The sequence below is a fragment of the Trichoplusia ni genome, chromosome 4 (assembly GCF_003590095.1).
Source record: "Trichoplusia ni isolate ovarian cell line Hi5 chromosome 4, tn1, whole genome shotgun sequence".
Lineage (NCBI taxonomy): Eukaryota > Metazoa > Arthropoda > Insecta > Lepidoptera > Noctuidae > Trichoplusia > Trichoplusia ni.
The window spans coordinates 12,166,917-12,193,264 of NC_039481.1; the positions used below are offsets into that span (position 1 = coordinate 12,166,917).

Here is a 26,348-nt window from a genome sequence, read left to right on the forward strand (position 1 = left end):
TATCTGGAAAACTTAGAGTTTAGGTACCGGGTGGAGTGTTTTGCGGGAGCCCGGGAATGTCGGACCGACGCAAATCCCCCATCGATCTCTATGCTAATGCCGGGATCTAGGAGTTGCTTTTTGAACCTGTTTGCTTGAGTATTTTAGTGTTAACTACTTAAATTAAGTACCCACCTAGATTTGGACTAGATCGTTTGTAAAATAAATTTATATCTTATTATTGGTTGGTTTCAGAATAAGAGAGTCTTTTATTAACTCCAATTGTTGTTGATAGACAACTTGAAAGAAGCACTATTTGCTCGAAACAAAAAAGTTCATAGATATATCCGTTTTTTTTCATGAACGCGTACAAAAAAAGACGAGATCTTCTTTTCTATTGTTAACCTGTACAGGACAAAGCTAATCTTTTGTTTTTCACTGAAGGTACATTTTTGTGTTACTTAGGATTCAAAGAGGTAGGTAACGTAAGAATCGTTTCTGGAAACCCTCGTTCTCGCAGACAGCTAATGTGCCTATCTAATAAACTCAATACACTATCAAATTTATCCACATCACTTATAATTTGAATATGTGGTCCTCCGAGATTTTTTTTTAACATACAGCATCTTTTTTTCTATTTTCATCATAAACACAATTTTGCCTTTTATTTTAAAATAATATTTTCCGCCTAATAAAACATTCAGCACAAATCGGAAACACATTAAAAGCTTAAGGTTGTATGTAGGAAATACAGAAAACATTTAAAAAGACAACTGTATTCCATAAATTGCTAAATATTTATGCTCAAAATGTAGCTTTTGTTAAGCCCTTTTTGGTCAATATAAATTTACGGATCAATAACAATTGGATTGCATAATTTATTGCAAAAACTTGCATGCAAATTTTGAATCACAAGGCTGTTTTCGGACATGTTGCAACAAGCAGTCGTGGCCGAGTGGTTAAGGCGTCTGACTCGAAATCAGATTCCCAGTGGGAGCGTAGGTTCGAATCCTACCGGCTGCGAAATCTTTTTGATTTGCGACTTTTTAAGAGCTTTTTTTTAATATAATATAATAATAATAATATCTTTATTTCGAACCAGAGTCCATATTTAGAAATACAATTTAAATACTGTTAAGGAACACATTAACTCACTTAACGCTAAAAACAAGAATCGACGGTTTTTGTATAGCCATCCAGTGCCTCATGATATCATTATTTATGTCCTGAGATACAACGGCCAGAAAACTGTTAGCGCCATCCCTCACCCGCCGCAATAGGGATGCAATTCTTTTTCGCCTTATGGCAAAAAAGTCGTCTATACGAGCCTCTGCGAACATCCCCGAAGCGCTGCAGAAGCGAGGTAGACCCAACAGCATCCTGTATCCGTTATTATACTGGACCCGTAAGGCACTGTAGGCCTTCTGCGTATACTTGACCCATAGGCTGCACGTGTAAAAAGATTGACAGTACGCTTTGAATAGCGTGTTTTTAATTGGTTTTGAACAACGTGCAAACCTACGAGCCAGCATATTGCATCGAACCGACAGTGCCCTACGTTCCCTCTCCAGATCCATATCATCACTCAGACTATCTACGACCCAGTGACCCAAGTACTTAAATTGTTTGACCCATGTTAGTGGTGATCCATTAAGTAGGACTGGTGGAACGTCATAACTTTTAGTGCCCGCTTTAAAAAGCATTAATTCACTTTTTTTAATATTGTACTTGAGCCCATGAGCCGCCGCATATGCTTCACAAATTCGAATCAATTTGTTCAATGCACTGATCGAAGGACTCAGCAAAACCATGTCATCTGCGTAGCTAATATTATTTGTCGTGTTTCCATTGATGGAACACCCAACATTGGCTTTGCTGAGTTCAACGATCAGCCCATTAATATACAGATTAAACAATTTTGGCGAGGTTATACCCCCCTGCCTGACTCCGCAATCTAATCTATACTCGTCAGAATATGAGTCTGCCCACCTCACAACATTCATTTGATTGCTGTACCAATACCTAAACAGATTAATAGTAACCTCTGGCACAGTTGTTTCTGCTAACATCTTTTCCCATAGTCTGTCATATGACACTAAATCAAATGCCTTCGACAGGTCCAGAAAACAGGCATATACTGGCGTTTTTCTGCTCGTATAGTACTGAACAGTATGCTTGAGGCAAAGAATAGCAGTCTCAGTAGATAGTTTGGATTGAAACCCAAACTGAGCGTCACTTAATGACATATGCTTATTCAATTGCTTATCAAGCAGACTGTCCAGCACCTTCGCTAAGATAGTAGCTAGCGAAATGGGCCTGTAGTTGGACCCGTCGGAGGCGTCACCTGTTTTGTTTTTGATGATTGGTACAACAACCGTCTTCATTAAATCATCAGGGAGATATGAGTGGCTGATACAAAAATTATAAAACATCGCCAAAACTCGCGGAAGATGTTTGCCAGCAAACCTCAAATGCTCTATGCTGAGACCGTCATGCCCAGGTGACTTCCCTCTCTTCATACCATTAATTATTGCTACAATATCCTTCGCACGAACCAAAGTATTCATGTCGGACATGACAGTATCAGCACGAGGTCTTTTTGAAGAAAGCGCCCCTTGGATGTTACAGGGCTGAGGCTGTACCATAAATTGGTCCTTAAATAAATTAGAGATGCCTTTATGATCACAAATACCATTCATGCTCACGGGTAAACTATTCTTTGGCACAAGTTTGTTCGTAAGTTTCCAAAAACTATTAAAATCTTTCGCTTTGTGATGCGTGGCTAACATGTCCACCTGAAGTTGTAATTCATTATTCTGGCACCACTTTATTTTAGATTTAAAAACCCTTTTTGTTTCGCACATATTATTATAGATTGGACCAATAGTGGGTTTGCCACACTGAATCCAGGTCAAATAAGCTATACGGGCCTGGTCATGAGCACTACGGACATGTTTATTCCACCCTATTACCCGGGGTTTCTTTTTGTGAAGAATATAACTGCGTACCGCCCCCTCCCTCAGTATTTTCACAATATTATTATACATATTACTAATTATCACTTTATGATCTACATTATTGCACAACTTTCCATCACAGCCAGTAAACTCAGTCGGATAATCTAAATCTCTAAATAAACTATTACATATTTTATTATACTGCTCAATTTGTTTTGTATCTCTAGTACCCCACACTATTTTATTAGGAACTCTAACACTATGTACTATCTTAGGGCTAATCATATTGATATTACAGCTTAATATTAGAGGGAAATGATCAGACCAATATACATCATACTTAACATTAATATTAGTTACAGTACTCCAGGCATTTTCCGTTACTAGACAGTGGTCTAACCACCTTCTAGAGCCATGCGAATCACTTATGTATGTGTAGGTGTCAGATGTTATGCCTAACCGTTCAAGATCCACACAAATCCATTTCTGTTCACTACAAAAGTTTATAAGTTCCTTACCAAACGCCTCACTCGGGTGCGCGTTGAAATCTCCCATAATATAAATCGACTCTAAATCACAACTCTCTATAATGGCACTAATCTCACCGAGACAACTCGTAAACTCCGCTAGATTTTCAGTTACGTCCACAGGCATGTACACAGAAAACACAATAAACGATCTGCTCGTCGCAGTCGATACTTTTATAGCCGATAGACGTACACTTTTACACTGTATCACTGTTACATTTGGAAAGATGCTCTTTCTCCATAGAAGAGCTACGCCTCCGTGCGGTCTCCCCCGCAACATTCCCGATGTCGTATCCACAGCAGAAGTAGCAGTGTAGCTGAAGTTGTCATCAATGGTTCCCAAAAAAGATAGTTCATGGGGCATACACCAAGTCTCTTGAAGTGCTATTATATCACCTTGTTTACATAATGCACGAATGCAATCCACAGATCGTCTTACCGATCTACAATTATAACTAATGAAGGTACAATTCTTATCCATCATCAACAGTATGTAATATTTCACATATTAAACAATACCCTCCGTCCTCATTTTTAAATTATAAAAACGACGGAAAGATATCCCCTCAGGCCACAAATTATTGTCCATGAATATATCCAACTTATGCTTAGGTACCAAGATCTTAAAAGAATTGTATTCCTTTTCTTTTTTCATATAAATTGGTTCTAAGGTTACTCGCACCTTCGTTCTATTCCATAAATATGAAGAAATGTCATCAATCGTGGTATTTTTGTTAACATTATATATCATAATCGGTATCTTCAAATCTGCCGCCTTAAATTTAGCATTTAATTCAATATCGGCTCCACCTTTTTGACCTATAAATCGATTTCTTAAACTCTTCCTCTGAGCTGTCTTCCATCCATCACTATAATCATGTTTTTTCCATTCACCTTCTTGCATAATTTCAACAAACGTTTTGCGATTTGAAAAACTCGCAGCTATCTCTTTCTCGGACGCTGCACTCATACCCGCCACGGACGATCGCTTAGTCGCAGTCGCAGCTGTCTCTTTCTCGCACGTTGCACTCGTACTCGGAACGGACGATCGTTCATTCGCGATCGCGGGAACGGTTATTTCTTGCTCTTGTGTTCGTTCATTCTTATAAAATGACTCACAGACTTTTATAGTTTGAATTAACGTCTCACTGGTATTATTTGACGCTTGTGTGCTATCTATGCAAACAGGTGTAGATGTTCTTGGCGGGATTTGCTGGATATTAGCGGATCTATTGTCATAATCACAAATATTTACATCGCTCGAGACTCCCGCGTTTTTATTGCTTAAACAGATCTGCGAGTTTGAAATATTTGATATGAAATTACTTTTGAGCTCGGAAAGTTGTACTTTAGTGACATAAGTATCCTTTACAATTTTCAAATCATTTTGCAAAACCAGTATATCTTTTAATAATCTTGTGACGTCGATATGATCGAACGTAATAGGAGGTAATTTTTGTAATTCTCGAGCTACAAAAGTAGGTGTTAACTCCGGATTTATTTCCTTAAACAGGGATAAGATGTCGTACAGGTCCTTCTCCTTTTTACCAGCATTTTTCCTCGTTATTTTACGCTTCTGGGTATTCACTGAATCAAATAACAAATTTTTAGCTGTTTCAATTTCTTGAGACGAAAACGCCGATACACACAATCGGACGATTGACTCTTCATCCATCACTTCAGCCTTATTTTGAATAAAGCATAAAACTTCATTTATAACTATTTTGCAGTTACTGCATTTCACAATGTTACAAGTCATTTTTTAACAAATTTTGTTCGCACTACCGCACAATACGCACATCGACCGCACGCAATGACGCGCGAGCGCAGACTGAAGTATTTTAAGTTTGTAATATTTTAAGTTTGTAATGTATTTTTTTACATTTTTTTGTTTAGTAAGGACCACTTTAGGTATGTCCGTATAAAGTTAAAACCTATGTTACAGGATTCAGATAAAGGACTATCAAGTTTATATTTCAGTTTGTGTATTGGGTTTTTCATAATTTACTTTTTCGCTTGTTATTTTAACCTTTTTCGAAAATGTGATTCTTGTAAAACATTTTACTATATCTGGCTTGGTTATAGTTTTAAGCATCATTTTTCATGAGGTCCACATTAAGTCCTTCAATACAGGATAGAGTTTTATGCATAGATAACATTGAGGATAACATAATCCGATTACTTAAAAAGCACTAAGTTATTGTTAATCATGCTTTTATATAGAAGTCAAAAATAAATTGTTATAACTTATAACGTATTAGGGATGTTGTTTGTTGCTTACTGTTGCAGGTTATTTAATGAAGATTTTAAGTCATTTCCCTATTGAAATATAAAGCTTTTAATCCATTTTCATTAATTTCATAAAATAAAGTTGAATAATCAATGCTATCGAGTATTATCCGTGGCATATTCTGATTAAAAAAACACGTAAACCCGATACTAAAAATAAATTTGGCATCCATGGAATTTGAGGTATTTTTAATAAAACCCCTGCCTTTGACAGGACTTTCCACTGTTAATGTCAATTTAGTCCCTTTGTTCAGACTGCTCGTAGTGAAATGCGTGTAGTGTTTCAAGGCAATGTGTAAATTCACAATTGTAATACTGTTCTTTTACTATTACTTAACTTTGGATTTGAAATGGTTTTACTATTTTAGGCCCATAGATTGATTTTGAGAGAACTATGACCTATTACTGCTACATATAACGTTTTATTCAATAAAATGTTTTTGAGGTAGTTTCAGTTTGCGTTAGGCTTATGTTTCTTAAAAGTTTTATTTCGAATATGAACAAATTGCCAATGCTTAAATAATTTATTGATTGAGTTATTTTCGACTCTAAATTTGGCCGAAAACAGTGTAGCGATCCCGGTTACAACGTTAATTTAAGAATCCTAAAAATTAGGTAGGAAAAATAATAATTTGAAAATAAATATATCCGCAGTAGGATTCGAACCTACGCTCCCAGAGGGAATCTGATATCTAGTCAGACGCCTTAACCGCTCGGCCACGACTGCCATGGGACGTAGGAGGGATTTAATTATTGGTATCACTCTAAAAAAACTCTTTTAATTACTTACTAGTAGTGTGATTTCGTAATTACTTATTTAATAATGGTTTACTCAAACATATTTATCGAGATAGCAAGATTTGTTCTGGGACCCAACCGGAGTCCTAAATCATGAGCTGACGCAGCGGCGGTGTCGAACTGACCTGTGTTTTAAGTAACTTGGTAACGTTATAAATATTGAGTCTGCAGCCAATGTTAAATACAATGTTAAGTTTTCAATTTATATTAAAAAAAAAAAAATTAAAAATATATTTATTAAAAACATAGTTCACATTACTTAAATACATGTACGAATACAAATGACTCGGATGTAAAACCAGTAAAATATCTTAATAGTTATAATCATAGGAGTTGAGTTAATCTACACCAAAACATAATAATATACGAGAAGGATGGTCTAAAGATAATATAGGGACACCCGAACTAGGATTGTTTTAAACCTGTGTTTCGGGTTATCAGTGCAGAAAAATGATTGATGGATATTTTAATGTAATTCTATCACTTAATTGTATTATAAAAGACTAAGCAGGACAAGCTGTCCTGAATTATTTAATTACATTACCTGTACTTATTATTATAATTTCTAAGCTAAACAGTTTATTGTAATATTTCTAGCAATTTTTCCGTATCTGAGTAATTGAGGGACTGTAAGTATTCTGTTACCATTCTATTACACCTATTTAAGCTTACACTATATACCTTAAGTAGCCTGTTAAATTTGTTATACAAATAGGGTCCTTGAAATACATAAAATCTGTTAGTAAAAGCATGTTGCGTTTGTGGGTTAGTGCAAACTAAATCCTTTCTTCTCTTGCCGGAAGGTACCGGGCTGAAACCAATTTCAGTATGCTGGAGTCGTACTATATGTAGAATAAATAACTGGCGTACTGTAAGTACTTTGCATTCCCTGTATAACTGGTGAGTAGGAAACCTGAAAGGTCGAAAAGTGGCGACCTTTAGGATTGCTCTTTGAGCACGTTCTAGGGGCAAGATAATAGATTTAGATGCACCACCCCATGAGTCTATGCAGTAGGTAAGAATGGATTGGCACAAAGCCATATACACCTGGCGAATTAGATTAAAGTCTGCAATGTTGCGTAGGTGTTTAAAGATATAGATTAATTTACGTACTCTGGTGCATAATGAATCAATATGTTTACGGAAATTAAGGTGACTGTCAATAGTGACACCTAGATATTTAGTATTGTCAGTTTTTACTAATGTAGGGCAAGCGCATGCAGTCGCCGCGGACGCGCTCGTATTACACTTATGTGCATAAATATTTAGGTTAGTAGTCGACTTATTACTATTTCTCATTGAAAATAACATGTAATTTGTTTTATTTGAATTTAATGTTAGGATATTATTGTTAAGCCAGTTAGACACTACATTAAAACCATTTTGGGCATTTTGATAGACCTCATCCTTAGACTTACCTGAGAACACAAGAGCTGTATCATCAGCATACGATATAATGACACCATTTTGCAGAGACAAATTGCACAGGTCGTTTATGTAAACTAGGAATAAAGTAGGTCCCAATATACTACCCTGGGGGATTCCGTAACTACTGCTGTTTAGTCCCGCACTTCTATATTGACCAATTTTTACGCACTGCTCACGGTTATTAAGATAGTCCGAGAATAATTTGAGCTGTGTTCCTCTTATACCAATTTTTTCCAGTTTATACAATAACAGAGAGCAAGCAATGGTGTCAAATGCCTTGGCAAGGTCTAAGAAGATCCCCATTGTGTACATACCTTTATCTAGACTTGTACATACATAGTTAGTTAGCTGATGCACCGCTTGGTTAGTTGATCTTTTTGATCTAAAGCCAAATTGGCGATCCGAAAGCAAATTATTGCTCTCAAGATATTTAATAAGCCTAACGTTAATTATTTTCTCCAAAATCTTAGAAATTCCTGATAGAACTGCAATTGGTCTATAATTGGTAATATTGTTTTTGTCTCCGGCTTTAAAAACTGGGGTTACTAAGGCCTTTTTAAGCAGATTAGGAAATATACCGTTCGATAAACATAAGTTAAATATGTAAGTTAGTGGAGGTGCAATTATGTGCTTGAATCTTTTTAGTACGCTATTTGGGATGTTATCCCATCCAACGGCACAAGAGTCTTTTAAACCATCTATAATACTAACAACCTCTTTAACGTCCGTCTCTAATAACACAAACGAATGTAAGGTATTAGGCGACATATGTGTAGTTTGTGGACAAGAATTTCGGGAATAATTTTCAGCTAAATCTTTACCCAAATTGACAAAATAATTGTTCACTTTATTTGCCGCTAGTATTGGAGTTACATCGGTTGCTAAAAGTTCTAGAGCAGAGTCTGATTTCTTAGATCTGAAAGTGTTACTTTTAACAACTTTCCATATCAGCTTACTGTTTTTGCCGGCTTTTTGTATTTGAACTTTGTCATATTGGGTTTTTATTTTTTTCAATAGGTTATTACAGAAATTCCTGTAGCGTTTGTAAGTAATGGAAAGCATCTCGTTATCAGGTGCAAGTTTTAGCTTTTGGTGAAGTTTATCCCTATGTCTAATGCAACGGACAAGGCCAGGCGTAATCCACGGCTTAATATTGCTGTATTTTCTAGGTATCATTTTGTTAGAGGTATTATTACTAATTAAAGTTTGTAATGAACCAACAAAATACTGCAAACTAATATTTGGATCACTAGAACTGTAAACGCGGTCAAGATTTAAGTCGCGTATGTCGTTTTCAAGTGCCGTCATGTTTAATTTTGTTATGCTACGCATGCAGTTTTTTCTAGGTAACGAGGTTTGTAATGTTAGTAATATTGCTTGGTGGTCAGTAAGCGATGAATTCGTAATATAAGTTTTTGATGGTAATTTAGACTTTATAAATATGTGATCTAAGCATGAACCACTTTGGTGTGTAGGGTAATCATGAACTGGCCATAGTCCATGGAATGTACAGATATTGAGGTAGTTATGTGCATGAGTGTTAATTTTCCCAGAAACAATGTTTATGTTTATGTCGCCTAAAAGTATGATATTATTATAAGACGAAAGCTGTTCTAAGATTATACTAAGCGAGTTTAAAAAAGTATCAACATTTTGAGATGGTGGCCTATATATAGCCAATGCTACTATGTTTAGGTTAATTTTAATCAAGAGGCTATTACAGCCTTGGAATAAGGGTTCTTCTACTGCTACTTTTAGGGTATTTTTAATATATATAACCAGGCCATCATTTTGATTGACATTTATCGCGGTTTTATACATAGTATAACCATCTAGCAATGGCAAATTATCTATTTGTTTTGATAACCAACATTCCGTAAGGACTATGATGTCACAGCTTATATCAAGGTTCTGTAAAAGAACTTCAAACCCACTAAAATTTCGGCTTATACTACGAATATTCTGAGTTAGGAAAGTTAGTAGTTTTTCACCAGTAGGAATATTCTTTTTGCAGTTTTCGACATTGCAGATTATTGCTTCAGATACGGAAAAATGATCAATTTCGCTTAAGAGATTATTTATCATTGCGTTAAGATGTAAATAAGTTAATACAAAAAGAGAAGTAAAATCTAGTGTTTAAGTGCTACTTACAAGTAAAATAATCGGCGCTCTCAGGCGCCTTCATAATCTATCGTGTGTATATAATTGTCCTCTGCATATTTGCGTGCTGGGCAGTTCACATCGCCAGTAGGGTGGTCACCTTTACGCTTGAATCGCTTGCAGGTTGCACATTGGGCAGGAGCGGATTTGTTGTTGCATTCTTTAAAAGAATGTCCCATCTCCCCACAGTGGTGATATGTATTCTTTTTCAATGAGGGTATTTTTTCTGTTACAAAAAATTAAAAAAGTATGTTTTTAATTGAAGGCAAAGTTTTCTGATCGATTTAAATACCTATGAACTTTCTGAAAGCTCCCTACAAAGTGGTACACGCCACACACCGCACAGATCAGAGATACAAAGTAACACATTAACAAGGAGCTGGGTGCACTACGCGCTTATTATTGGATTACTTATACTTGTTATTCAATTTGTTTGACGATGGCGTGGCTTTAAACTAAACTTATACATACTCGTAGCAACAATAATGTAATTTTGCAATCTATAATATGGAAATAAAAAAATAATTGAGACCTCATTTAATGAAACTAATACAAGGTAAATGCGAGCCGAACTCGTGACACTTCCTTACAAATAGGCTCAAAATATTAAAGTCGTAAAAAATATGCAGCTTTCTTATATATGACGATACTAACTGTGCGTTTTACACACGGTTTTACCCTTGGGTGCAAAACCCTAAAAGTTATGATTATTTATAAAAGTCCAATACAGGAAACAGGAAAACATCAGCTTTTGTTTTTACCGATCAACATAAATTAATAAAAAAATAATCTTAAAGCCGAACAGGAAACTCGTATCTATTATTGTATCTTTACAGCTAATTCCTTTATCAGCTACATAAAAAACATACTCCCATTTACATTAAAAACCGTAATTTAAAGACACATGAATACTGCGATTAATACACTTATAATGCTTGTTTTCTTTTAATATAAATACATGGTTTCAGGATGTCGTGGATGTGGTGTCTGGATCAGATGTCTGTGGACCTATTCAATAATTAAAAACTTAATTGTTTTATCACGAAAGCATGTATTGTTATATTTTTTAATTTCCATCTAAATATTTTGTTAAAGTAAATGATTTATAAAAAAAATGTTTTCTGAAGATTTTTCTACATTCGAATCGCATATAATTCCAGTTAGATTATGAGCGATACGAATTAATTCATCATAAAAAAGCAAATAAACCAGTTTAGCCCTGAATTGAGGTTATATTAATCCAAAGTGTGCTAATGAAAAATAAATAGATTTAAAATATATGATGTTCCAACCAGTGGGACTTCTGTCCTCAACCTTGACTGCGACTCAACGTCCATTCCAAGATTAGTTTTCAGGCATCTGATCCGCCATAAACCATACACTACAAAATACAACTTGCAATTAGTGTCGGCGCTCTAATGACAGTTGTTTGTTACAAACGAATACAATATCTGTGGCGCCGCGCGCCGTGCCTCTGCGGCGGGGCCCGGTGCCGAGCTGCTGAACTTCGGGCTCTCAAACTGTGCATTCAAACCTTTTATTGTAATTGTGTTCTGTATAAGTGTTTCTGGCTGCCGGCATTTTACTGTTCCGCGGTGGAGTCTGGAAATTTAGGATGTGTCATATGAATTAAGGCTGGCGTTTGGGAATGAGGTTTTGGCTAATTGGTCTGATTCTTTTATTGAATTTTGAGGAATTTAGATGCAATGGAATGTTGAATATTCGCTTATAATTTAATTTCTAGTATTATTTTATACTCTTTAGATGCAGGTGGCAATGAACCGGTCGCGCTGGAGAACATACGGAGAGGCCTATGTCCAGCAGTGGACAGCTATAGGCTGAGATGATGTTGATGATTATTTTATACGTATGCAAAAAATAATTTGGTGGTATTTCGCCAGCAATGTAGATACGTATGACGTTATAGGTAGGAAAAATTACAAATAAGTATCAAGTGGAGCACATAGTTACAATAATTCACTCATGCTTGTTGGCAAAATTAATAACAAATATATACACTTAATGAATATCAGTGCAATATGCTCAAAATGGTCATAATAAGTATGACGAGCGCTGTCCGTGTGTCTCCATCACCTAACTCCAACTATTTTAGTATCTGATGCATGGAGCTCGAAGTTACGTTAAGTTGATATAAATTTTATGAAGGTGCTGGTGTACGGGTTAATGGAAATTCTAGACAAAGGATGAGTTTAACGAGGAAACGAAGTTATGTGCGATGAAGAAATGATCGTAACTGATTTGAGTGTTTGAATTGCGGATACTTAACGTGGCTGAAATGTATGAAAGCAGGTTTTTAGTTTATTCGATTTGAATACCTTGAATCGAGTGATTTTGCTCTAAAGTTTTCGAACGTTCGATAACATTTGAAGTCTTAGTGCGCCGAAACGTCACCAAACTTATGCGACAACTGGAAATGTACGAATTGTACCTATCCAAGTTTCAGCTCTGAATGGGGCTTGTACAATGCAGAATTACAAAGAATTCCAAATTTAACACACAATAGAAAACATAAAAGACAAAAACAAACGAGCACAAAACTGTGACGAATATTTATTCCATCGTCATGGCACCTGTGAAAAACAAGTAAAAATACTAACCTAGGCGTAGTGGTTACATAAACAGTTTCCACAAAAATATCCCTTTTGTCCCGTCAACGTCACGGAGTTATTTGGAAAGTTCGGGATTGTCCCGCGGGCCGGAAGCCGGCGTACCCGCCGCTTACGTACTTCCGGGACATTCGGGCCACAGCGGCCAATGGCCCGGAAATCGTCACACGCTGTTTTTCCTCCGTTTCACGATTACTTTAACGTGTATTGAGTATATTGCAATTTGAAAGGTGTTTTTATCGTTTTCTTGTTTGGTAGAATAAATTATCCGTTTGGTTTGGATGTTCAAACTATTTTTTTGACCATAAGTAAAGAAACCGAATCAAGTAGATAGTTATTTCGACGTAGCAGGTAGATTTTTATCAGTAGTAGAAATACGTGGTTTTATATGTCCAAAAATTATCGAAATAGTATCTACTTGACAACACATGACTTATTCAACAAGTACGTTAGCCGTAAGTCAGGAAGTTGAAATCAAATGTGTGTTATAAGAACACTTTTTTACCGTCAAGTGTCGTTATTACGCCCAACTTCCACACGTTTCACCATCTTTGATAGTTTTATCTTCATATTTCTTTAATGAATATACTCTGTATTTATAGTCAAACTCCCTATTGATATAGGAATCCAGACTAAAATTCTAGCTCAGCTGGATACTTTAATAAATAATACTCAGGCCATAATTAGTGTGTTTAGTATGAATCTAAAGGGATTACATGTAAGTGAGCGCGCCGCGGGACGAGCTGCAAGTGGACACTGTTTGTGCTAAACAAAGCCAGCGCTAAATCTTGGAATAGGACTCTCAAACTAAAACAATAATAATAAATACGAATTCTAAATAGAGGACGCTAGGCGTGTGTGGCCACGAGGCGCGCGGCTGCATCACCTGCGAATACAAACAAGTATTTTAATGAGGTCCATAAATATTGTATGTATTCATTATGTTTCTGAATTTTCAGTGTTGTTTTAAATTAGTATAGTAATATTATTTTTCTTCGTGTTTGTGCTATTCGATTTTCTTCTATATCAAATCTCTCAATAACTTTGAGGTTTGCTGTAAGAGAACCTTTCTCTGGGTTAAGCTCGCCTTTGTACTGCACTTTCCAAGAACATATTGTCCAAGTGTGTATTCATGTGCAATAAAGTATAAATAAAATGAAGACATAATAATGATAAGAAATAAGATCCAGCATTAAATTGATCTATTTTAGAAATACAATGATTCGTCTTATATGATACTGGATCTATGGCTGGTTCTATCTCTCAGTAGATATGTAAATATATATTTTAAGAAATTATGAGCATGACATTCTAAGAAGTATAAACACATAATTTGATACTTTTGATGCAGAGCATGCACATTTAATTCTTATTAACTGTTAATTGACTATTGAACTGCCTAACCTTTTCTTCAAAATAATGCATCAGTTTATTTAAAACGGCATAATAAAATACGAATCCCGTGGCCGCCACCTGAGTGGGCCGAGAGTTAAGCGGCTCTGATACAGGGCTTGCCAAACTGGCCTATTTAGCTTATTTACTGACGCCGTTAGATACTCCAGACGTTCTGCAGATTATTACAATTTTAACGTAACGCGATGTAAACTACCCTCCTAATACAAACTAATGAATCCGGATAATTCCGGTGATGATGTAATAAGGGTAACGGCTTGTTTTGTTGCCCGGAATAAACGAAGCTCAAGGTTTTCAAACGGGCTCCGCTGGTGGCCGCTGTGAAGCGCTTAATGTGCTGACAACTGCACTTATAGGTACTTCTAAATATATATAACAACGTATAAATACTTCTGTTATTATTTCACAAAGCTTTAGGTAGGTATTTTTTGCTTTTAAGAATTTACAACACACGTCATAGCTTATTACAGAAAAATGGAAAATATCAGAAACTGAACTTCTGATATTGAATTGAATGTTATATTTAATGACCGTTTTCAGATTTTACTTTGATACTAAAATAAATATTTATCTGTTATAGAAAGTAGATATAAGTTTATGCCATTTATAGATTTTCCAGTCAATTTTGTTAAATTAATGTAAATGAACCCAATATTTATAATTACTTGGACACGTGTAGACTGATAAACCTACAATCAATCGCTTTTGTAGTGTATAAAACAATAAGAGAGTCGCTTTATTTATTTATCGGGAGGAGTACACAATAATCAATTACAAACTGTTGTTCCCAGTATCCGTGTCGGTGAGTGTTGTGAATCAAGCGGAGCCCGGGCGCCGGATGTAGTGCTGTACGTCGGCCGGCCGGCCCGGATGCCGGACGCCCGGCTTGACCGGCTAATTGACTAATCCGGTTACAAGAGGCAACAAAGAAACTAGTTGTTCTATTTTGAAGATGCTTGTGGTAACTACAATGTTTGTTTTTAAGTTTTCGGAGCGAGATTAGGAAAAATAATGGTTTGATTTTGAAGAGACTCAGAGTTTCGATTTGAAACAATGTATATTTGTGTAAATAATTAGTTTATCCTAGCGGTTTTTTTGTAATTAGGTTAAGGTGTTATTATTAATAAAAAATATCCGCAGTCGGTAGGATTCGAACCTACGCTCCCAGAGGGAATCTGATTTCTAGTCAGACGCCTTAACCGCTCGGCCACGACTGCCACATGTATGTATCATGTATTAGACCAACAAATGTTAAGATAATAAGTATCTAGAGCTAGTAGGTCATGCCTTTCACCAGTAAATATTTATTAAATGCTTTTGAGACAGTATGTAAAATATCAATTTTTATTGTATAGCAGTCGTGGCCGAGCGGTTAAGGCGTCTGACTAGAAATCAGATTCCCTCTGGGAGCGTAGGTTCGAATCCTACCGACTGCGGACTATTTTTTTAGACGAACTTTTAAGCCTCTATCACAGACATTAATTGTCAATCATATTTGGTGATTAGTGACTTTAAACATTGACCTGATAATTGCACAGCTTTGTGGTATTCCTTATTTAACGGAATTTCTAATATTTTTTTTAGCTCAAACACAATTAATTTAGAAATATCTTGTGATTATTAAACGGAGTTATATCTACGTTTGTGGTATTGTGAAGCAGTAGTATACGTAGGTATATTATATGACAGCAGCACAAAATATGTTTATTATGGCGGAATTTAAAGTAGGTCACGACTTCACAAACAAATAAATATTCTTAAATACTTACACAGTTTGATACAAATAAATATTTTTGAAGAGAATTTTGAAAAAAAAACCAGATGTATTTTAAGAGTGCCAAAAAAGTCCGCAGTCGGTAGGATTCGAACCTACGCTCCCAGAGGGAATCTGATTTCTAGTCAGACGCCTTAACCGCTCGGCCACGACTGCCGCACGATATTTGTAATAAATACGGTACGTATAAGATGTATACTTTCACTTAAAACCTGTTAATGCGCATGCGTCGTAGTGAAAGGTACAAAAATAACATTTGAAGGTCGATCCGAATTAGTTGAAAGTCAACCAAAATGTAACAGTTTAAATTAAAGTCAAAGTTGTGAGTAACTTTGGAAAGTATTCGGCCAGTGAAGTTTGGAAGTCAAATATTGGTGAAAGTCAATTAGCAATTGAGGTAGGAAGCCTTAAAATAGGTGCAATAATAGTTTAGTTGATAATCCACTCTATATTAAATATAATTTTATTTATTTATTTAAAATTAAGTTCACAGACAATTTACAGAAAAACAAGAATTGGAAAGAGATGTACAAAGGTAGAATGGGATAGAATATTCTCTAGTGCACACCACATAAGAAGGTACTGCTTATTTCTTTAGGAAAAATCTCTTCCAAGAGACCTGCGAATCGAGAATTAATCTTTGTTTTTTTGTTTGAACGCGCTAATCTCAGGAACTGCTGGTTCGAATTGAAAAAATCTTTTTCATCACGCTGCGACTAATAGGAGCAAAGATACAATGGAAAATGTGGAAAAAACGGGAAAAATTCTAACCACGTGGGCGTAGTCGCGGGCAACAGCTAGTTTGAAATATAGACAAAGGGTTAGTGACCCTTTGTCTATATTGCAGGAATCGGGAAGTTAAAAATGTATATATTTGATGATAATAATGTATCCAACATAAGGACAGTTACCTCTTTGCTTTTCAAAACCGTGAGCCGGCCATGTTAATAGCGCACGTTCGAATAATGTAAAAAGTAGTAAATATTATTTTTTGATTGATATTTGTCTTTCAATCATGTGCTAAAAGTTGATTTTAAATATAAACTACATAGACGGTCGCGTTGACCTCAAAATGAAATCTATTTATGAATAACCTTTCACAATAAACTATTTCGAATAAGATATTTTAGAAGTGAGGTGCACCTATCTTGGCAGAGGTCTATGTATATCTAGCAGTGCATCCAATAGAACCTATTTATGTTCAACAATTAACATAACATTTAAACAGCTTGACAATGAGTTGTCAGTGGGTAAATGAATGTTCTTTTACAAGATTTTGGCTCTACTTTAACTATAAGACCACCAAAAATTTGGTTATTATTATAAGTATATTTTTGTGTGAACGTTATATGATAGGTGAAGACTTACATACAGATATATGTATAGCACTATCAGAGGCCAAGTAGTAATGCCAGTTATTAGGTTAAGAAATTAATCTTAATTATTATTTGTGCACCAACATAGATCATTTTATAGTATTAAGATAACACTTATCATGTTTGTACTTATAATGATATCAGATTCTTAGCGGATTAAAAATACCCAAACATTTAACTGTTTTGAGGATTCACTTTTACAATACTGAACAAATTTCAAATTGAAACTTCTGACATATACTTGTATGGGCCTTGTTATTATGTAATTAGAAACATTTATTGCCAGTGGAAGCCCGCGGTCGGTTTATAAAGGATTGCAATGCATTGCCATACATCGACACAAAAATGCGGATGACGGTTCAGGTTTAGTCAATAAAAGTCTGACACTATCCATTTCCTCCATGGAGGAAGTGGGTTTCCATGAGGATTCGGGCAATACCAAAAAAAGGTGCAAGGTCTTTAGTCACTTTATACTAGTACTATTGGACATTTGGGAATAAATTACAACCTGTCATCCTGAATTATGAGCTTAACACATCTCCAATACATACGAATGAAACCATCATAATAAAGTTGCATCCAAATATGTCACAACATAAGTTTTGAGGACAGCGCACACGGCGGTGATTAACAAGCTGGCATGGGAGCGAACTGAAATATTAGGCAGGTAAACCGGGTTATGAGGTTGCAATCAGCGGCCAGTCTGTAACGTTTGTTTTACTCTGATTGTGGCCTGTTTACTTCCGCGCCACTCCACGTCACCAGGCAAACGGGGGCAGAAGGCCAGGGTATCGCGGAACGAAAGTGAGCTTACAAGAGACGCTTGATCGGTATTAGATATTAAGAGACGTTTAACTTGATAAAAAAATATTTGAATATAAACTTATTCTTTTTTGCTATAGTATACATAGCTAATATTTTTGAACGACAATTGTAACCCACATCTTAGACTATATATTAATTAGAAATAATAATTTATAATAATATAATAAGAGTTCCGGTTCGCCCCACTGCATCAAGCTCGTGACGTCCCAACATTGTTTTTCTCCGCGTTTGTATTTGGTCATGTTGAAACTACAACGATTGCTGTAATTAGTTTAGCAGCTAGATTTTACTCGATTGATGTCACGCGTTGATTGGCTTTCCCAATGTTGGCAATTGTTATTATTTTCATATTTTGTATGTCTGTGTGTTTTGTGGTGAGGTCGTTAAGTTATATGGGTTTGTAAACTTGACACGCCATCCAGGCCTGATTAAAATTGGCGAGAGTTAAAATTAACTCTTTTTAGTTGAATTAAATCGTTCAGATGAAATTGAATTTTTATAGAGGTTTTGGTTAAGCTCGATTTGTTTTATTTAACTTGGGAGTTTTCTTAAAGCAGGAGAATCCTGTATACAGTATCGTCTATATTCACAAGATGTTTTGCAAAAAGAATCTCGCAGTCGGTAGGATTCGAACCTACGCTCCCAGAGGGAATCTGATTTCTAGTCAGACGCCTTAACCGCTCGGCCACGACTGCCACAGCATTTTGCTTTAAATAAACTTTTGAGCTTGGTTTTATTCCCATGGACACTATTATGTAACAATATAACATACTTTGTTTCTTATTGGAACAGCTGCGCGCGCATAAATGATACAATATTGATATTTACATAGTCTCAAAGGCAAAGGACAACGTCAATATTGACTCATGGTAAGTTATAGTTCAGATATTAAACTAATATTCATAATTCAACTAAAACCTATTCTATAGCTGTCGCTGGTACAATGTTTGGGGGTACTAAATCTTTTTCTGTGAGTATGTTTTTTAGGTTCAAAGATAGGTACTAATAAGAAATCAAAGCAACATTGAATATAAGACGATCACATGTTGAACAAACATTGTTTTTCTATGAACTGCAAAAGTGTGATCGTTTTCAACAATTCGTAATAATTGAATGTTATTGTTAGATGTGACGTACTGTTGTTTGCAGTGCACAGTTGTTTCACAGAGAGACATTAACTAACGTTTTGTATTTCAAAAGACAAACATTCATTAAGTTCACTTGTTAAACTGAAAAAGTATTAATCTACCCTTCAGAATACAGTCAATGCTCTCATGAGAGTGTCATTGCCAAACTCAGTGTTAAGAATAGTTAACATTGATAGATTGAATTACCCCGCAAACCGAAATGTTTATCATTCTTTCAAACACAAGACATATTTTTGGTTCAATGAAAATCAATGAGGAAAGTAAATACAAGATAATCTCATATTGAACCCACTTCCACGCACGAGGAGAGCTCTTCACAAACTTTATACAGCCATCAAAGAGTACAATAACGAGAAAGTAACAACATTGCAAATAACGACACATTTGAACTGAAAACGAGTACCAGGAGATAATAAAATCGAGGCGAAGTATGCTTTGAGTCGCGCACTAAATGCGAGGAACCGGTGAGTCTAATCGCCAAAGAGAATTCTTTGAGAGACTCACAATCGAAAGGGTTGGCTTCATTCCTGCTATATGTAATCAGGACGGACATTTGTGCTGGACTTTTAGATAATAACAGTCCGGCTCCCATTGTGTCTCTTTGTGCTCGAGTTCCATCAAATAAGCAGGGACAGTAGGTACTCACTAAATGAACAACTAAAAATATAATGCTAGAAACAAAATGACCTCAAAACATCTTTTTAGAGGAAACAAAACCTCACCCGGGCTCTGGAATTCTGTGCAAATAAAGACAAGTAAATAATAAAGAGATAATCGGGTTAATAAACAAGTACTATTGTGTTAGAATTGGTCATTGATCAGATTAATACATTGGCGTAAAATAATAAATAATGTGGAGTGGATCAAGCTGAGTTTAGCTGAGTGGTCTCTACCTAATACTAATGTAAGTGGAATTACTTTGAGATACAGAATAAATACACCGAGAGCTAATCACTTATTAGTGATGTCGTATTATTAGTCCTAAACAGCCATTATTTTGAGCGATATGAATTGAGCAATCTAAATAAATTAATAGACCTGGTTTCTTTCAGTTTTTGCAGTTTAAAACCTTACTCAATAATAACAAAGTGAAACTATTATTGACCCCTCATCGTCACGTTTGAAGTAATTACTGGAACGACTTACAATAATTACTTAACAGAGTTTTGTAATTACAAAAGGACCTGGCTCGGTGAGTGCTGACCACGTCCAGCCGGGCGCTGAGTCGGCAGGACGCGGACGTCTCAATTATTTCGCCGGAGGAAGCGATCGCTCGGTCCGCGGTAATGGCACAGAACTCCTGTGGTTATACCTACTCGTACTCTATTATTGCGATAAGTTTTAATTGATAGTTTTTTGAATTTTAAGGTCTTGTGTTTTTTAACGTGCTTAGTAGATTAATGCTATGACATGCTTTACATAATGCTACAACGCAAAAATTAAAACATAAGAATTTGTAAAAAAAATCGAGTGGATTTCATAACTGAATTTATAAAAACCATCAGGTCACCTAAAGATTAATATTACATTTTTAACTTATATTATGAACATTATAATATATAAGGAAGCTTGGCTATTATTGGCTGTAGAACGATTTTTCAGTGTAACGAAGGTTTGTGATACTCAGATAAAGTATTTGTTCTGTAAGAATTCGCTTCTCAAGGCAACTATATGAGATGAAGTTAATACTTTCTATTTACGAATTATAAATATCTTGCTTATTAACTACAATCTGCATGTGGCAGTCGTGGCCGAGCGGTTAAGGCGTCTGACTAGAAATCAGATTCCCTCTGGGAGCGTAGGTTCGAATCCTACCGACTGCGGATATCTTTTTAATTCTTTTTCATTTTTTATCGCTGGCTAATATTTGTGGTAACCGTTCCGCTTGATATTTTTTTGCAAGCGTATGTAATTGCGCGCGAAATCCCGGATCATGCCAAAGGTATGTGCTCAGCGGATACCTATATGCCTGCATTTATTAGTATCGAATCAAAATAAAGCGCATACAATGCAGTAGCCACAGAGCAGCAATAACCAGTTAATTAAATACATAACGACGCGGCCGTGTAATCAACGCGTTGTTTGATTATTAGCTCGGCGTCACTTGATTATCAGTAGTTATTATAATATTATCTGTAATCTCGCCATTATCGCCTGCGGTGACGTACAAATTATTACTTATGTCATAATATCGAATTTCAAATTATGTGATGGAGAATTAAAATTGATTTATGTCATTCTCACGTAGCTATAGTTTTAGGCTGTGGTTTTATCCAATTAAACCTGAGGTTGTGAAATCTTGTACCGCCTTAAGGGGTAGATTGAGGTGTATTGTTATACACCCCAGTTTGCAGATAATGATATTAAGTTCCATGTTAAGGGGGAGTCTATTCTCATTAACTTCAAAATGGGGACGGTAGGAATAAATAGAGTACAATTAAAACAATGCCTGAGCTTAGAGGCTTTTTAACAATGTTGTAGTGTGGGGTGTGTTGTGGCGGCTCGCACGGGGCCACTGGTGGGCATTAAACGCATCGCCACAATCAGCGGGCCTCGTTAAGTATAATTCGATCGCTCACCGCCGCTGCTCACTAATCACCCCTTCATTTGCATACAATTCATTTGTTTTGGATAAGTGTTGTGACACGTACGAACGCCTATTCGTTTCGACGAGTTTTTTACGTTCGTTTTTTACACTTATGAAGTACTAAACTGACGAAAGAAACTATACACTGAAAGATTTCTTTGTTTCGACAGTGAAACGGAGATTAATAATGAATTGGAACAGATTTATCATACACACCTGTGTGTCGGTTGTTTTGAAACTAACTTTCTGAAGCTAACTCACTTTGTGTTGTGCTAGGATTCTTTTCCTGTTTGTTTTATTTTGAAATGGTATTTTTCTTGCTTTGTAGTAGTCGGTTATTGGAACCTTGAAAAGTTTGGTACAATAAGTGCTCATTATTGTTTCATGCATTGTCGTTGCAATATTGCTGAATTATTATATTGTACAAATAATTAAATGACAATGAATTTTCCTCGTAAAGTTTTAATTCAAACTTATCGACATCAATAACGTATAACTGTATTGTCACATCTCTATGTCGAGGCTAGCTCGCGATTCGCGATGGCCAGCGCCGCGTCACGGTACAATTTAGCGTTCAATTGTTTCACGCCAGCATATTAGATCAATCTGTCTAATATGTTACAGCATATCCATAATCATTTAGATCTCCATAGTTACGCATTTATCATAAATAATGTATAATCAATGTGTTTGGGTAACATTGAATCATATAAGGACATGTTTTAGGTTAAGGATCAAAGCTTCATCGAAACCCGTTGAAATATGCTGAAAATGCATGTTTTTGTTTACAAATTCTTTGTTAAATATTCTGTATTTTGGTACTAAAGTAATTTAATTTTATTTGTTTTGAGCCTTAAAAAGTGGATATGAATTTGTTTGTAAATATTTTGTGCGACGTACGTGTCACTGAACAAAACATAGTAAACAATAAACATGTACATAATCCACACGCCGGCGCCGCGCCGGGGACGCGCGCCCTGCCTAGATTACATTCAAAGGGTTTAAAATCTACGCAACGTTACTGGAAATACATAGACAGAAGGTCAACTTGTAATGTAAATTAAAGGCTGATCCTTCGGGCAATTAATTGAACCTTATTAACGAAAGCTTGTCTGCTTATTTGTCTGTCACTAAGCTGTATCTTAAGAACAGTAATAGCTAGTCTGCTTACCAGTCACAGATGATGACAACAAATAATCTATACTAATATATAAAGCTGAAGAGTTTGTTTGTTTGAACGCACTAATCTCAGGAACTACTGGTCCAAATTGAAAAAATATTTTTGTGTTGAATAGACCATTCATCGAGGAAGGCTATAAACCACGCTGCGACTAATAAGAGCGAAGATACAATGGAAAATGTGAAAAAAGCAGGGCAGGCATTAATCATAACTTATATCTTCTACCCACGGGGACGAAGTCGCGGGCAACAGCTAGTGTAAAATAATCTCGATCCACGGACCGACGGTCATGAATTTGAATGGCCACCAATTTTGTTGCTTCGTTTTCTTTATAACCCTAGGTGTCGCTACTTTGGATCGCTCTTGACTGGTTTTATATTTTTTTTATTGATCATAGCTCATAGGTTTTATGTAAGAAGTCCTAACAACTAACTACTTAACTACAAGTAAGATGTTAGGTACTATGGAAATTTTACTCAAAATACATACACAGCCAGACTCGGCACAGAAAATCAATTACTCAATCGCTGCGCTCATCGGCAGTCAATAAATATGAAACCACTAGAGCCGAGCACAGCGTGCGGGGACTCAATAACATAATATTACTCTATTATTGAGACACTCGACGAGGAACAAGCTCTGTAATACAATAAAATCAATCACTCATGCATAATTCAATGATACTTTTGTGTTCGAGTGTATCGCAGAGCGATGACAACCAGACCACCGTAATGTATTGTGAAGGATACGTGCGTCGTGCACGACTGTACAAAAGATCACCACAACATTCTGGAACAATGCGCTGAATATTATTAAATTGTACGAGTACGTGCTGTATTTTGTGAATAGTTAATATGTTGTTTGTAAACCAAAACTACACACTATAACTGGTCAACTGTGAGAAAGACTCGAGAAATTGATTGCCGTGCAAAGAAAAACATAATCGGTTAGGAGTCAAATACATTTGCTTAAATCTCAATATTTAATTTGTTATTGTTACGTATTCAGACGGTTAATGCGGACAGATAGCGGAGCCTCACTAATTTCTTATACTTTGTATCTTTATCCGTCAATCTACTAAAAACATAACTTTCATAATTTTGATACTTCTGCGCTTGTTCTGTGTGATGGCGAGTGCGTAACTAAATAAGAGTAACCCACCTTAGGTACCTCACGGTTGTTGTAAAACATTACGTATTTTTATTCTCGTTCATTCTCATTTTTTACGAGAGTTTGCAGTTTAAAAAAATGATTTTGTTTTTACTAAGATGAGTTACGCAACAGCAGGCTGTATTGTATCTAAGTTGAAATGGAAGTGAGACGGTTACATTAAATAAATAAGAAATAATTTTATAAAAAAAAGTTTCAGTCATTCAATTAAAGTGTGTATGCCTAGGTTTTAATTGACTTTTTTATAGTTTCATTGCCTATTTAAAGGTTTTTCAGGCATTTCATTTTATTAATTTCCGCACGAAAAGGCAATTCAACGTTTATTTTTAAGATATTATTCACCGATCAAATTAATGGCTCCGCCAACCGTTACTTGATTTAGATTTTTATAATTATTACTTGTTCTTTTAGCGGCAACAGAAATATGCAATCTGTGTAAATTTAAACTGTCTAGCTATCACGGTTCTTGCGATACAGCTTGGTGACAGGTGGACGGACAGCAGTGCCTCAGTAAAAGGGTTCCGTTTTTACTCTTTGTTTATACATCCCTAAAAATAGGCAGTAGATATAAATCTTTCTATTTTAATTCAAAATAAAAATGGAAGAATAACCAGCTTTTATTTAAACCGATTTTGGTATAAAATACTTTTTATATCGGTTGCAACGTGTTGCAACATTCATAAACAACTGACCTAAACATACGACGAGTAGTTTCACGTCATCCTTATAAACAACATTGTTAGTGCTCGCGACTGAGAGGATATGCAAAACTCTGCTTTACATTTTTATTCTCTCTCGACATAGTACGATACCTAAGATTATAGAAACCAATTTTAATCCACGGTTAACGAGCAATCAATTTCCAACAAAATATTCAGTTCGGGTGATTTTTAAAACAATTACCCGCCGGCTCCGATGCGCGCCGAATTCGATTTTAAAGTTTGCGAAACATTTACATAGTGCGCGTATGAAATTTGTCAATTTTGGGGTCGTGGTTCATCTAATGCGACCTTTGGACTATGTGGCCAGGATCATTCATAACAACTCGTTAAGCACGTACGTCAGGTAGGACCCTCGGACCTTTACGAAACTTTTAATCAGTGTATTCGGTTTACGTTCATTGATTTCGTCCGATTGAGTCGTTTATTTTTGTACCGGATTGTTTTTATTGTAACGGCTCGAAATTGAAACTGTCCGCGCTTTGCAACTGATCTGTTATTATTATTGAGACTGCGACAGCTTATGTTTGTTCAAAAAATATGGATTTTAATTTTACTTTTTTACGAATATTGACAAATAAAAAACCATTAGGATTAACTTGTTTGCAAAAAACAACGTGTTTCCGCCCGGGATCGAACCGGGGGCCTTGTGCGTGTGAAGCACACGTGATAACCACTACACTACGGAAACGTTGAAATATAGTTGCTAAAACATGTTGTCAGTCATACGTACTGCAAATTTAAGGCACGCCTTGGCCGCCTTTCTATTCTGTACTCATTAATGACTTTGTGAAATCGTACTACGCGTTTTACTATATCGACGTAACTGTCTCCTGTCACTTGCAATATTTTTACAAAAACGTTATAATAAATGAAGACAGCTTTTAAAAGGAAGTACAACAATAACGCTGCTGTAGGGAACCACCCAAGCACACAATTCGCGAGATCTCAGCAAGTTGGACAGAAAGGCGGGTACACAAGCTTTTGTCTCTGATATTAAGATCGTCATTTATGAATGTTGCCAAAATAAGCAGGTTGCAGCCTCTCCCAGCCCATGAGGCGCCATTATTTGAGTAGCAACTTAATGAATCCTTTGAAGTCTTCTTCCCTTTTGTTTGAGTTTTCCAAGCAGACGTCAGAATTAACTGCGTGCCTCGTCGCCCGGTAATTACCAATAAGATTCACCCCCCCGCCCGGTCTGCCCGGGTCCCCCCGCCAATTACTTCTGGTTTGAAAACACAGTTAAATGTATTTTATTGGCAGTACAATTTCGTTGCCGCGTGATGGAATTATGACTTTGTATTGGTATTTAGAATTTTGATCTGAGATGTCTGCACGCAGTTTGATGGAGGTTGCTTCTATTGTGCAAAATTTGTTCGCTGAGTAATTTG

The 26,348-nt window shown here is 36.0% G+C and overlaps 1 protein-coding gene and 7 non-coding genes across 8 annotated transcripts; 3 read left to right on the top strand and 5 right to left on the bottom strand.

Moving 5' to 3' along the window:
* The first annotated feature begins 920 nt into the window (after positions 1–920).
* Positions 921–1,002, top strand: Trnas-cga. The gene has a single exon. It is a non-coding gene; the product is annotated as a tRNA-Ser (tRNA).
* Positions 934–4,031, bottom strand: LOC113493040. Its single transcript, XM_026870821.1, has one exon. The coding sequence runs from the start codon at positions 3,945–3,947 to the stop codon at positions 1,131–1,133; it is 2,817 nt and encodes a 938-aa protein (XP_026726622.1). The 5' UTR covers positions 3,948–4,031; the 3' UTR covers positions 934–1,130.
* An 11,282-nt stretch (positions 4,032–15,313) lies between these two features.
* Trnas-aga lies at positions 15,314–15,395 on the bottom strand. The gene has a single exon. It is a non-coding gene; the product is annotated as a tRNA-Ser (tRNA).
* Positions 15,396–15,532: 137 nt separating this feature from the next.
* Positions 15,533–15,614, top strand: Trnas-aga. Its single transcript has one exon. It is a non-coding gene; the product is annotated as a tRNA-Ser (tRNA).
* Positions 15,615–16,026: 412 nt separating this feature from the next.
* On the bottom strand, positions 16,027–16,108 carry Trnas-aga. Its single transcript has one exon. It is a non-coding gene; the product is annotated as a tRNA-Ser (tRNA).
* Positions 16,109–18,766: 2,658 nt separating this feature from the next.
* Trnas-aga lies at positions 18,767–18,848 on the bottom strand. Its single transcript has one exon. It is a non-coding gene; the product is annotated as a tRNA-Ser (tRNA).
* A 2,194-nt stretch (positions 18,849–21,042) lies between these two features.
* Trnas-aga lies at positions 21,043–21,124 on the top strand. Its single transcript has one exon. It is a non-coding gene; the product is annotated as a tRNA-Ser (tRNA).
* A 4,451-nt stretch (positions 21,125–25,575) lies between these two features.
* Positions 25,576–25,648, bottom strand: Trnav-cac. The gene has a single exon. It is a non-coding gene; the product is annotated as a tRNA-Val (tRNA).
* Positions 25,649–26,348: the final 700 nt, after the last annotated feature.